Here is a 13,766-nt window from a genome sequence, read left to right as displayed (position 1 = left end):
AGGATGTGCATGCCGCCCTGTCCAGTCTGTATGGGAATAACAAACAATGTAAACTGCCATGTTCGATCAAGGTCTATGCCCGCTCCTTCCTCTCCCCCTTTCCATCCGTCTATTCCCTTATAGTCTTAAGCTCTTATATTGTACAACGAGAACTTGAGGTCATAAATAACAGACAGCCAGTCCCCTATTACCACAGATATGCAGCCTGGACTCGTTCGTTTCGATTACACTCAAACATCGGCTACCAACTGCTCGCCCTCGTCCAGCAGTTCTCCCACCTTCTTCAGGTTCTTGATCAGACTCCTGCCGAGGCCGACCAACAACAGCTTCTCGGCGTTGGCCGGCAGTCCCAGGTAGGTCGGAGGCTCGCGCTCGGGCAGCTTCTGGATCCAGCCCATGAAGTCCTGCAGAGTGGTGCCGCTGGGCACCTCGAGGCCGACGCCGCCGTCCGTCTCAGAGCCCTCAACGAGCTTGTGGCCGATGTCGAACGCGGCCGGTTGCAGGACGGCATTGACCAGCATCGTGAGCCCGTTGAAGTCGCCCTCGTCGTCAATCTTGCCGCCGTACGTCTCACGCACCAGGTAGCGGATCATATCCCAGGGGATATTCTGCGGTGCAATGTTCGTACGGTTCTGAGCGACGAACTCGACCCATGTGTCGACGACAAAGGCAGAGCATTCGTACTGGAGTAGCTAGGTTAGCAATGGTTCTAGATAATCCAAGGTATGAGGGGAAATGAACTTACATCGGCATCGTTAAACTCCCAGAAACTCTTCCAGCCAAGGTTGGGCGCATAGCGCAGTCGTTCTTGAACGACGGCATGGAGGAACGAGAGAAGCAGGTACATTCTCGTTCTCTCGACTGGCGCTTTGCTGGCTCTGATGGAGAGCGAGGTCATCGAGTCCTTCATGTTGGCTCTCACACCAGCTGGCTGTTCGTACATCAAGACGCGAGAAGCGCGTAGCAAGTTGACAGGAATCTTCGGACTGGACTCCATGGACAAGAATAATCTGAAGTCAGAGTGCGGGTTGAGAGATTCCATTCGCTTCTCAAGAGACTGGAGCCACGTTGGCGCGAGATGGACGTTCTTGATGAGGACCCAATTGCCCACCTGGGCGGCGTTGTTGATGGCCTTGTCGGCGCTGGCAAGACCTTCGTTGGAGCCCATGGCAATATTGGTGCAACGAGTGCGCATTCGCTCGACAAGGTTATCAACTTTGTAGCTGGCATCGAAACCAGGACTGCACACAAGGGAAATCGGGTGACTTGTTGAGACCTCCTCCACTGTCTGCTTCAGATCCTCGACAATTTCGAATAGGTCGTCACCAAATACCGATGCCACAAATCGCTCGGCCGTGGGTACAAACCGGTCGAGGCGGAAGAGCTTAACCAGGAGGAGAGAAAGGAGGAATTGATCATGAGGCGCGGTGTTGTCGTCCCACACCTTGGGCACAAACTTCTCAGCCAGCTCCTCGTTCAGGAATCTGTCCCATTCCTCGGAAGGCACCTGCTCCAACCTCTCTTTCAGTGGGCTCAAGCGAGAGGCCCGCGCGAAAGCCTCGTCCTTGGCGTCCTTATCGGTGGAGAGATCCTTGCCTTCAACCCGTTCATCGAGGATGTGATCGAGTAGACCCTTGTCCATTGGATACGGCGAAGCCTGGGTCAATAGCATGGCCAAGGTGATACGGTCCTTCTGTACTAATCCCAGCGCGGTCCTCTTGAAAGCAGTCACAAAGAGATCCTTGATGATGATTTCGCGACGGGCGATATGATCGGTTTGGCTGGCAAGGTTCTTGTTACCATGTAGGACGGAGTGGAAGATGTCCAGGAAGAACTGCAGTGAGAACTGGTAGAAATGGTTGAGATAGTGCAGTTGCTCTAGGACGGCGAATATGGCACTGCACGACCGGGCAATGCTGTTGTACTCGAGCGTGATCTCGTCGACTTCTGCCATGACACCTTCAGTATTGCTCATCTTGGCGGTGATTTCGCCTGCTTCCGTCTTCAAAGTCTCCAAGGTCTCGATAACGTTGTCGTCATCGAGGATGTTCCCGCGCGACTCATTGAGCGCTTGCAAAAGGCGCTTCTCAAGCTGTCGCAAATGGACCTTGAATTCGCCCTGGAGCTTGATGAGATTGGAGCGTCGCTCATCCACATCAGGCCGCTCCGACTTCAGTACTTCGTTAAGGGACTGGGTCTGCAGACTGCTCTGGGTGACCGTGAAGTTGACGAACGTCGTTCGACTGCAGATGTCCGGCGGGAACTGGGCCGATGGGTCTCGCGTGGACAGATAGATCTTGAATGCTGGCGAGAAATCGATCTGCTGTTTGCCAAGTTGAATAAGGACTCGTCCACCAGTCTTCTGGTACTCCTTGTTCAAGACGGCGTTCAGGATAGGGTCTAGATGCTCAGCGTCCTGGATGAGGATGGGGTTTCCGAAACGAAGCGAGCTTTCGAGCTGCTTGGTGAACGAATCATCCAAGAAGCTCGTGACGGTAAGCCGGCGGTCCTTGCATTCTTTCTGGAGGAACTCGATCACTCTACCGGAAGGATCGATGATCAATGGGTATCTGTTGAAGCGCTTCAGGACAATTGCATTTTCCGTGCAAAGATCGTCGACAGGCAGGCTGTTCTCTTGCCAACTTAGCCTCTCATCTGCCGTTGACAGATATTCGGTGACGGGGTTGTGCTGCTTGTAGTTTACACCAGACAGAGAAAGTTGGTGCACCCAGTCATCCATCATCGACTTTCGGAAAGTCTGGTCATAAAGACCGCTGTACGCAAGGAAGGCGGCGGCGACCAAGACATCGCCAACCAGCGTACTGATCTGGGTCTCAAACGATTTGCTTCCATCTTCCCAGCGAACTCTTTCGGACGAAAGACTGTCCAACAGACGGACACTGCGGTCGACCTTGAACTGAACACGGGACATCTCGGCTTTGATAGCTTGTGTCTCGCTGATGAGGGCAGCGTATTCAGTCTTGTAAGTGGCAATGCTGTCCTCCAAGCTGGTGATGGTGTTCTCAACAGCCTTTGCCTCGGCCTTGGTCTGTAGAGCCTGGTCCTCGAGCTGCTCGACTTCCTCTCGCAGAGGTCCAACACGATCCAAGATCTCGGAGAAGTTGACCTGTGCCTCCACCCATTGGACCAGAGGACCGCAGGCCTTACTGGCACGATTGACCTTCTCGAACGTGAATTCTTGATCCTCAAGGTACTCTTTTCGCATCAGCACTCGGAGCTGCTTCGTCATCATTTTCTCGTTGTCGAAGTTAACAATACTAGCAATAAAATCATCACGGCGAATGACGGACTGGACAGACTTCCAATCAGGAACCTTGTGCCCAAGCAACGTGCACACGGCGAACATAGCCGATCTGACACCTTTGGGGGGCGAACCCATGGAACGGACTTCTGTCAAGTGCTGCCTCTTGATGTTGCTGACACTTGCCTTGGCCTCCTCGACAGCCGGCTCGGCCTTTGCCAAATCATCCAAGACGACCTCCTTCCGCTTGGCTACTTCAGCCTCTTGAATCTCGAGCGCTGCTTGGATCTCGAGAGACGTGCTCTTCCGCTGCTCGGCCTCACGCTGATCGGCGACCATTCGTTGCAGCTTTTCATTGGCTTCGGCGTCTTTCAACTCAAGCTGAGTCTTTTTCTCTGCTAAGCTGACACGTAGATCGCGGACCTTGTCTACAGTATCTCTCAGCTTGTCAAGACCGACGTTGAGATGGCGCTGCTGTTCCTCGAGGTCCTCGCGCTTCTCGTTGTATAGCTTAACATATTGTGCCACAAAGTCCAGGAAATGTCGCGGTGTGAGGAAGGTGAGTTTTCCTTGCTGCTGAAGCAACTTGGCGTTGAAGCGATGCAGAGAATGGTGTATGAACACCATAGCATTGATAACAGCGTCTCTATGCGAAGGTGGGAGGGTAAGCCCCTGTATGCAACGGGAATGCTATCGGGCGCAACCCAGTTTGGTTTGTCAAGGTCAACCGAGTTCGTCAGCTCGCTAGCAACCTGGAACAGGGCTTGGTCAGACCAATCACCCATCCAGTTGAGCACGCAACGGTTGAACAAGGCCGGACTTGTAGCGGCCTTTGAGCCGAGACCACCTTCCGGAGGGTTCATGGTGAAAACAACATGCAAGTTCTTCACGATCTGGCCAGTAAACCACTTGTACAATTCCTCTTGAGAATCAAGGAGGAGGCCTTGACGTTGTGCGCCTTCCTTACAGGCTGTCATCAGCGCTGCAAGGTCATCGCCCTCGAAGAGACCGGGCACTTCGGCATTGGCAAGCAGGGTGTTCATCCTCTCGAGGAAACCAGAGTCCAGGACGTTTGCTTCGTCCATGATGAAGCAGATCTTCTCTCCCTTGCAGCCACAACGGCGAAGGACATCTCGGAGGTCGTCGTCGAAATCCTCGCCTGAGTACTTGCCGTGGACCTTGATCTGGAAGACCTTTAGGCCGTTCATCCAGGCAACGAATCTGGCAAGTGTCGTCTTTCCACTACCACTGACACCAATCAGAATCAAATGACCTTGTGGTTGTCGGAAGACTCTGTCAATTCGCAAAACGTGATCCAGGACATCATTAAACAGGATGAGCGGCACATCAACCTCTTCTTCACAGAACGTCTTGAGACGGGCCTTGATAAAGTCTCGCAGTTGCTCACGATCAACAGGAACATAGTTCTTTGACAGCCAGTTGGAGAACAAGATGGGACCTCCCAGGGCTTTCTGTTCATCGATGGTGGGGAAGAACTCCATGGCAATACGCTTGACAGCTTCGTCTGTCCATTGGCGTTCCTCCTCGGCAACCAGACGATCCTGGAAGAGACGAAGAGCTTCATGAGCCCAAATACGAACCAGTCCTTCGACTGACAGCGTCTCTAGTGGCTTGATTGCTTCATAGACACCGCGGACCCATCTTGTCAGTTCACGAGGACTGTAGACGTAATGCGGTTGAATCTTGGGGGTGAAGCGTTGCTGCGATTCAAGGTAGAATCGCACCATGGCTGACGTGAGTGCTTCAGAATAGCCACGGAGTGTCGGGATGATCTTCATGATAGCCGTGTTGAATGTTCCATAAATCTGGATGAGAGATAGTTCACCAGGGTAGTCGACCATGATGAGTGGCGCATGTCGGAGGAATCTTTCAGCAAGCGGCGTACGACCAGCATCGGTAGGCGGGTTGCAGGCACCGACAAATTGAATTCTGTCAAGGGTCACCCAGGACTTATCCGAAGTGCGCCAGAAACCGTTGTGCTCAACCATCTGTCGCAAGAAGGATATGGCTCGTTGAGTACCATAACTGTCAGGGGCAGGCAAGTTGATTTCATCGCAGAAAACAACCAACCACCTGCCGATTTGGGTCGGAGACAGCATGACTCCGTTCAGTGTCTTCTTATATTCGCAATACTGTTCGAAGGTCTTGATCAGGAGATCGGGTGTTGTCGCACTTGAGAAGTTCAATCCCACAACTTCCATGTTGGGCAGTTTGCGAAGAGCACTGAACAGTGTCATTGTTTTACCAGAACCTGGCGGACCGCAAAGCAGCAGGGGTTTGTGCTCAGCGAGCCACGAGTACAGCACATCCTCATGCCGGACTGTGTCGAGTGTGGGAATAACAACGTCGGTCTGGGTAACCGAATGCGTGTTGACCTCAATGGTAGGCACCTCATTCTGCCATGGTGTCCACTCCGCTCGGGGAAGTGAGACATCAAAATCAATGAGGGAGCTGCTTCCATCAAGTGGGGGAGAACCAAAGCTGGCAAGCCCAGCCACACTGTCGCCAAAGGCTTTGCGATCAAGCAAGGGGCAGTCACCCGTTAGAGCCCAGACGAGGGCAAGGAGGAGCTTCTTCGAAATGTATCCTTCAATTTGCTCAGGATCAAGTGGGAAGTCGATATGCTGAGCGTTGTACTCGATCAGGTCGCGTACCGCCTTGTTCAGGAGAGAGAACAGCGTGGTCAATACACGGGCTACAGTGAAGTCCATAATGTGCTTGTAGCCTTCAGCTTCTTTAAGGGCTTCATGGATGAACTTGTCGGTGGTAAGGAAAGCATGCAACAAATCAGCCGCCTGGCTCTGGATCTGGAGCGACTTGGCGGGGCTTTGCCCTGCAGCCGCGGTATCCTCATCGAGGTCCTCGAAGGGAACACTGCGAAGACCATCAAGGTAATGCGTGACCAGCATGTCAGGGGAAACAGTATCCTCACTGAACCACACCATACCACATCGACTGACAGTAGCAAGTGTTGCATACTTGAGTGTCTCGACTTCGAACATGATGCGCACGTTCGAAGGTAGGTTGAGACGCTCACCATTGGGTAGCGTTAGCAACTTATTGTCATCAAGGACACTGTTCAAGTTCTCGACCCATTCTGGATCAACATCACCATCGAAAACGATCCAGTGACGCTTCGTGTCTTCGCCACGGAGGTTGTCTACAATCTTTCGTAGGATGCTTGTGAACAGACCATCGGTCCATTCTCGAGTTGTAGAGTCGAGGTTTCCGTATAGCGCCTCCTTGGACATGACCTTGGGATCGATGACATGAGAGACACCCTCGACGCCTTCCACTTGCTGCAAAGCATCCAGAAGAAGTCTCCAGGCGGCAGACTTTCCTGTGCCAGAATTGCCAACCAACATGACACCGTGATGGATGTTCAGAATCTGGTACGATTGGAGCACCTTGGTCATCCAAGTATCGTTGACGACCAGATGCCGTTCTGCAGCCAGCCGGCGGATAGCCTCTTCCAGTTTATCCAAGTTCGCAGGGACGTATTGAACACCTGGGAAGCACTCGTGTTCGACTTCCATCATAATATCAACATCGTTTGCAACCAACTTCGGTGCAATGGTTTCACGAATGCTCTGAACCAAGATCTCGGGCTCAACAACCTCCTCGGCCCCGATCTCGCCGTTGCTATTGATCAACCGGGCACGCTTGAGGCCACCGGAGCTCACAAGCACACTCTTGAGGGCACGCAGACCGAAATCGTAATGAGCTTGCTTGGACAACTTGGCAGAACACTGATCAAAGAAGGGCACAGTCTGCTTCGATAGCTGCTTGGCCTGGTTAAAACCCTGCGAGTAGAGCATGACTTCGGCAATGAGTTCTTTGTCGGGCTTGGACATCGCCACACTGCGGAACAACTTCTTTAGGTTATCGGGCAGGTTCGAACGACCAGCGTAGCCAGGATTCATGGTAATGAAAATACCAGTGTTCTGGTTGACGCAGAGCTGGCGCCCGATCAGTTCGATTTGTGCCTTGTCGTCCTCAACACCTTGTTTGAGGCCAAGCTGGATGTTTTGGATCTGCTGCGAGACGGCCGACAGAATTCGCTCTTCGAGACGATTGAACTCGTCGAAACAGCCCCAGGCACCTACTTGGCAAATACCCAGGAAAATTCTGCCCATTGCTTGGAAGTCAAAGGTGTCGTCACAACAGAAGACAAGCGTGAAGCGGCCTAGTTCAACACCCAGAGCTTTGACGGATTCGGTCTTGCCAGTACCAGCGGGACCATAAGGCGAACCACCAAGTCTCTGGCAGAGGGCTTGCGTGAGTGTAAGGAAGCATCGATCGGTAAGGGGCGTGCGGACAAGTCGTTCAGGGACACCCAAATACTCGAAGCCGTAGCTCAGTTTGGCGTTGGCCATCTTGATATGAAGACGTTGGATGAAGTCACCTTCCGGAGTGTACACATAACGCATTTGCAGCAGCCAAAGGTAATGCGTTGTCGAGTTTGCGCCGGCCTTGCAAAGCTTCTCGATAGTGTCACGCTGATGGACACACTCGGTAATCAAGGCCTCGCACTTCTTTCTTTGGATCACTTCCAAATCGCCCAGAACAGTTTCTGCCAGGAGTCGTAGGACTTGCACTTCTCGGTCAAACAGAGCTTGCAGAGTAGAGCCACCGTCGGCAAGGGATTTATCGACTGCAGTAGTCCAAACAGCTTGCGTGGCGAGCACGACAACCTGACTGGGATAGGCATCAATGAATGAGTTCATGGCACTTTGGCTGATATCATCAGACTCGAAGATCGGCGTAAATGCTTCAATGGCCTCGGCTAGAAGCTCGGCCAGTGTAGCCTTCATGCCACTCTCGAGGAGGGCTAGCCAGTCATTGATTTTGGGCACCTTGGCGAGCGAGATCTCCTTCTTGAGGCGAACAACTTCATCCTCTTTGGACGTGAAACCTGAGATAGTAGCTTCATCATCCATCACAAGCCCGTTGAGACCCGCGAACATCTTCTTGAAATGCTTGGCAATTCGCATTGTGTCGTTGCTATTACCAATCATCTCCAACAGATCTTCGTCGCCAACGAAGTAGAACCGAGGGAATGAGACTCTTTCCTTCTCAAGGTATTCACCCAAGGCCTTTTGGATCTTGTTCAGGAGTTCGGCGAGACGTTCGAGAGATTTCTGGACGCCGGCAATTCCGAGAACATCTATAACCATGGGTTGCTTGTAGACCTTCTTCATGACAGCCATGAATTCGCTGTTGATGTTCTGGAACCGAGACGATTCAATAGGCAGCAGGTGCTTGATATCAGCGTTGCCTGTGAAGACTCCTTCGAGATAGACCCATTGGCGTTGAACGTCAATCCAAACGTCAAACAAGACGTGGACTCGGTTCAGTTTATCCTCCCAAGAGGAGGCCTCTTCTTCGAACTCCTTGTAGTAAGGCGAATGCTTCATTGCTTGGAGGGAGTTGAGATTCTCACTGCATTTGGCAAACAAATCATCCCAGCCACGAATAAGGCGACACTTGTTCTGATAAGCCACAAGCTCCAGGGAGTAGTTGTTCCATGTGTCTTTGACCTGCTTGAGGAACTCTTCCAAGGCCATCTCTCCTTGAGCTTGGGCGATGATGTCTCGAACAATATTCTCTGTGGCAATCAGATTCAAGTCCCAGACATCACCAAGAGTCATTGATACTGGCGAGTACCGTCGTCCGGGCTTGATCTCTTTCCAGATTTTCACCCAATGGCGATCGCGGATAGCTTCTGATTTGAGATCAGTCAGGATAGTGTTGACCTTCAACTGCTGGCGCAGAATGTTTTGGATGTGTTCAAACGCAGCATATTGTCGCATTCTGCTTGGCATTTCCTTCGTCATCTTGATGAGGCCATCGATGGAGCCACGAATCTTTCGCGGCTGGACGCTACCCCAGAGAGTCTCTCGGAGTTCGTTCAAGCTCCTCCAAATGGTTGACAGGGCTGCCCAAACTGACTTGAAATCTTGCACTTCCTCCAAGATGATGGACAGAGAAGACTCTGCGCTAGCAGGGAGATCAAGAGCTTCCTTAGCCTTGCCCACCATCTCGAACTCTCCTTGGAGCTTGTTGATGCGAGCTTCGAAAGAGCTGAGTGTTTCGGAGGCGACTTCTGGTGCAATAGTGCCCGAGACTGGCTTCTCTTCATTCCATTGGATAGCAATCTCGGCAATCTTCTCTGTCACAACCTTATCCTCGGCAACGATCTTGGCCTTGAGAGCATCGGTCTGGTCCTGGACAATCTTCGCCTTTCGGGTGAGAAGCTCGTTCAGGGCCTCCCACTGCGAGTCGACCTGCTGGACATCTAACCAATCGTTGGGGAACTGATAGCGGTTGCGGGTAAGCGTAGACTGCCCTTGGCGGAATGTCTCGACTTCGGGAGCCCATGCTTTGACGTTTCGCTTGCAAGCTTGCACAATGGTGATGAACTGGACGGCTTGTGCAGTTGAAGTGGCTTCCAGACTTTGCATCTCCAGGTCTCTCCGCGCTTTCTCAATCTCAGCGTGGACTTCTCTCATTCGGCCTCCGAGGCGACTTCCGAACTTGATCAAGATCTCGTGCTGCCACTGATCGTATTTCGAATTCACCTTGGTCTGCACCTGGTCATAGTCGATGGTTATGCGACCGAATGACCGACTGACCTCAGTTGTGTCAAAGGTCGCACGGGTCTTTCGGATTTCTTGGAGCAGTTGAAGCCACTTGGAGAGCTCGTCGCCCAGGAGCTCGTATACCTGCTCCGACTGCAGGTCCCAAAGCGACTGGAACTGCAGCCACTTGTCTACGTACCCTCCGATATGGGACAGCTTCTTTTCGATACTTGTGTAGACCCTGGCGAGGATGTCGGTGCATTCGCTTGGCAATTCCGTAAATCGGGCTTCCTCTGGGGCTGCGGTGCTCAGAGTGAGACTCATCTGATATCTGGAGGCCTTGACCTTCGGTAGGTTACAGACAATGCCCACCCATTCGTGCAGTTGCACAAACCAACTGGCTCGCGCATACTCTAGAGGGGGTTCCAGATAGATAACCTGGTTGCGCATGGTAATCTCGTGCACCAGTTGCTTCATGGTCGGGGCGTCTGACTTGATAGGTTCGCCCGATGGTGCAAGTTGCTTACGTCGCGACGCCTCGTGGTCATTGTAGTCGTCGTCCTCGAAGGCTTCGATCCAGGCCACGACGGCCTTTTGCAGGCGAGCCAGAAGAGTCAACTTGATTCGATCGTTCATTCTCTCCACCCAGTAGCCCAAATTGACGTATTGTTCCAGGTTTAGCTGGTCCACAGCAGCTTGGATGATTTGCAGTCTCGCATCGAACTCGTTTGCATCATACGGGCACGTAGCGAGTTCTTGGAGAGCTTTCTGCACGTTGGTATGGACTGTAGCGAGCGCAATCGTCTTGGCCTGGAGCACAGACGTGCTGGCGGCAAAATCTCTTACGAATAGGACATGCTTGCTTCCAGCGCTGTTGCGACCAATGGTGTGTTCCAAGCCGTTGTTGGCAAGCATTGGTTTCTGGTGCACCTCCCACGTATCCAGGAATGTTTCCCACTTCAGGGGCACTCCTTTGGCGATAAGGTTCTGGACATCATTCTGGTAGCCGCTCAATAGCAGAGACACCCCTGGCATGTCAGAGATCTGGCGCGTCGTTTGCGTAAATGTCCGTACACTTTCCATCAAGCTGACGGCATAGGGGTAAACACGCTTCGCATCCTTCGCGGTATTGTGTACTGAGTGAGGCACTTGGAAGTTTTGCCAGCCCAGATTGCGAGTCTCTTTGAATAGTGTGATGATCTGGGCATCAAAGTTGACTGCGAGGTCGAGGGCATTGTTCGCAGATCGGATCTTATTGATATTGAACAGGCGGCCAGAGATGGTAATCTGCTTTCTCTGGACATCGTCAACCCAGGCCTTGTAAATAGCTTGCGTGTTCAGCTTCTTCTTGAACAAATCACTCTCTGTCTGGAGCTTCTGTCCTTCAGCGTGTAGCGTCCAGTCAGAGCCCAGAATATCCTCGACTTTCTTCATGTACCCGTCGAGCTGACGCTCGATTTGACGTGCCCAGATGATGGCGCCAGATACAGGAGGTAAGTCGTGTAATTGTGCCATCGCGTGCGCCTCGGAGTGTCCGTATTGTTGCTTGAAGCGCTCATGCAAAGCTGAGATTGCCTGTTTCACGTTTTCAATGAGCTGGTTCTGGTACTCGGCGATAGCACCTCGGATCTTGGGTCGCACGAAAAGGGCGTTGAACTGAGAGAACACCCGGAACATCTCATTGGCGTTTTTCGCGGTTGCCAGACGGTCACGCAACCGGGCGATAATGGAATTCTCAACACGAGTCGTCCGCTCGTTGTACGTGTTCTCTGCCTTCACCCACCGCTGGGTGCCTTCTTCAGAGACATCGAGCAGGTCGACATTCTTGAGAGCGTCCCACGCTTGCTGAACTTCCTCAACGGCATCGACATCACCCATCTCCTCCGCAAGGGGGTGTTGTTCGCACCCTCCCCGTTCAACCCATTCACAGTAGCCTTGGGTCCGAGAACAATCACAATCGTACGTTGTAGCTGCTCGTGGTTATCCCTGAAAGTGTCAATGTACTTTAGTCGAGCCTGCAGCTCACTGTGCTTGGGGTTGATTTTGATGGGAATGAATTTTTCCTGTCGTCGTCTTGTGGTCTCACGGGCGATGTTGGTGAAATCCTTAATCTGGGACTCCCAACCCTTGAAGATCTCGTCGGCAGTCACCATTAGTGCCTTGAAGTCCTTGTAGTCGAGGTTGACGAGTTCGGACCCGGGTAGCAAGCGATGCGTCGCCTCCTTAAGATCGGCCGAGATGGCCTCAACGAGGTCCAGTGTGCGCTTGATCGGGTAGTTGCTGAATCTCATTTTCTTGTTCATATGGCCGAAAATCTGCGCGACGGCCTCGTCGACCTTGGAAAGAGAAGTCGCAGACAGCAGTTCATCAAGTGGGAAATCACGCATGAGCTGGTTGTACTTTTGCACTGTCTCCATGGCCTCTTTCAGACCAGTATCGGCGGTGAAACTGACAGTTGCCTGGAAACGTTTGGCATGCTTCAGAATCTCGAGGGTGAGCAGGACGCCTTCGCTCCGCAATTGCGCCTCAATGCTCTCCAGCGACGACTCCATCGATAACCAAAAGTTGATCTCTTGGGTTGCTGTCCTCGTCACTGGGTCTCTTGTGAGCTTGGTGATGGCCTGGATTGCCTTGATCCAGCCATTCACAGTCGATTGAAGATTGTTCATGAACGAACTGTCCGAGAGGAGTGCGGCGGGTATCAGTTCGGTCGAGGGTCTGACTCCCCTCGATACGGCCTCATCCAAAGCAGTCTGGACAACAGGGTGGAACGGCAGAGATAGCTCCGGGATCTCAACATTTTGCTGCAGGTGGAGGAGACTCAGTTCCAACTCTGTCATTCGTTTCTTCGTGACAGGAATGCCCGTCTTCGCGTCGACGTCAGCTCGACTTCTCGCTCCATTAACGGCCTGCGAAGACTTGGTGCTGGCATCGAAATAGGGCGCCAGCGCATTATGAAGGATAGTATGAAGAATCTCAAAGGGAGATGCAGAAGGACCTTGTTCGGCAACAGCCGCATTAGAAGAAGCAGCGCCAGGCAAAGTCTGGATCTGGATCTGAGAAGTAAGAGGCAAGGCAGGATCGATCGCTTGAGGACGCTTGAGAAGGGCGAGATAGGCGACGATCGTGGGCGTCGAAGTGATTTCGGAAGTGATGTTATATTTGTACGATGTAGTGGCTACCCCATCGGCGCGGACGTCATCAGTGAGGTCAGACGTCGACAATATCTCCTTCTGAATGTACAGAACGACTTGGGAGTCATTCGCGAACCGGGTGCATCGCTGAATGGTGTCGGCATAGGCGGATTCGCAAAGCAAGTTCCCATCTTTCTGGAGGTCGTCGCGCGCCGCTCCAAGGGCTATGGTCACGACGGAGGCGAGGTATTCTACAACCAGCGCCGGGTCGATAGCGATGAAGGAGGACGACGTAGGAGACAGGCCATTAGCGACGGTATCCTGTGGCGTCAGAGGTGAGGCCACGGGATCCATGCTGGCGCTGAAGATCGGGAGGAGGGGGTTGGATTAAACGCTATTTCGGCCTTAGAAGGTCATCAATGGTGGCATCGGTGGCAGGTATCGGGAAACGAGGGGCGGAAATCCGTACGTAGGTCGGGAGACGATGCGATGCACACACAAAGAGCTTCCTCGGATAAATTAGTTTGGTATTCCCACAATAGGGGCAGTCGGAGTAGACGCGCAAAACCGGAGGCAACTAAGGAGCGTGGGGTGCTAAGAAAGTGAGGTCGGGTGCTCTCGGTGGAAGAGTGTTGTCGCTTTCGACCTTGGGATTCTGTACTGGTTGGTCTGTTGTGGATGGGAAAAGAGAGGATGGGCTTTGCTCCAAATGTTACAGTGCAGTCAGTGCTGGAAGGCATCCATAATCTCTCGTCGCGTACAAACGCC

At 52.6% G+C, this 13,766-nt stretch overlaps 1 protein-coding gene across 1 annotated transcript; it reads right to left on the bottom strand.

The window, feature by feature from the left end:
* Nucleotides 1-230: 230 nt before the first annotated feature.
* Nucleotides 231-13,352, bottom strand: PG997_007784 (dynein heavy chain- cytoplasmic; the record flags this gene model as incomplete). The annotated part of the gene is given in 4 exon segments (XM_066812099.1): nt 231-683; nt 746-3,934; nt 3,946-11,798; nt 11,828-13,352. The coding sequence occupies 4 exon segments, from the start codon at nt 13,350-13,352 to the stop codon at nt 231-233; spliced, it is 13,020 nt and encodes a 4,339-aa protein (XP_066667441.1).
* Between the last annotated feature and the right edge of the window lie 414 nt (nt 13,353-13,766).

Source organism: Apiospora hydei (genome assembly GCF_038363865.1).
Source record: "Apiospora hydei strain CBS 114990 chromosome Unknown utg000006l_segment0_segment0, whole genome shotgun sequence".
In the NCBI taxonomy this organism is placed as follows: Eukaryota; Fungi; Ascomycota; class Sordariomycetes; order Amphisphaeriales; family Apiosporaceae; genus Apiospora; species Apiospora hydei.
The sequence above is the reverse complement of the archived record's forward strand: the minus strand, read 5'-3'. Positions and strand labels throughout refer to the sequence as shown.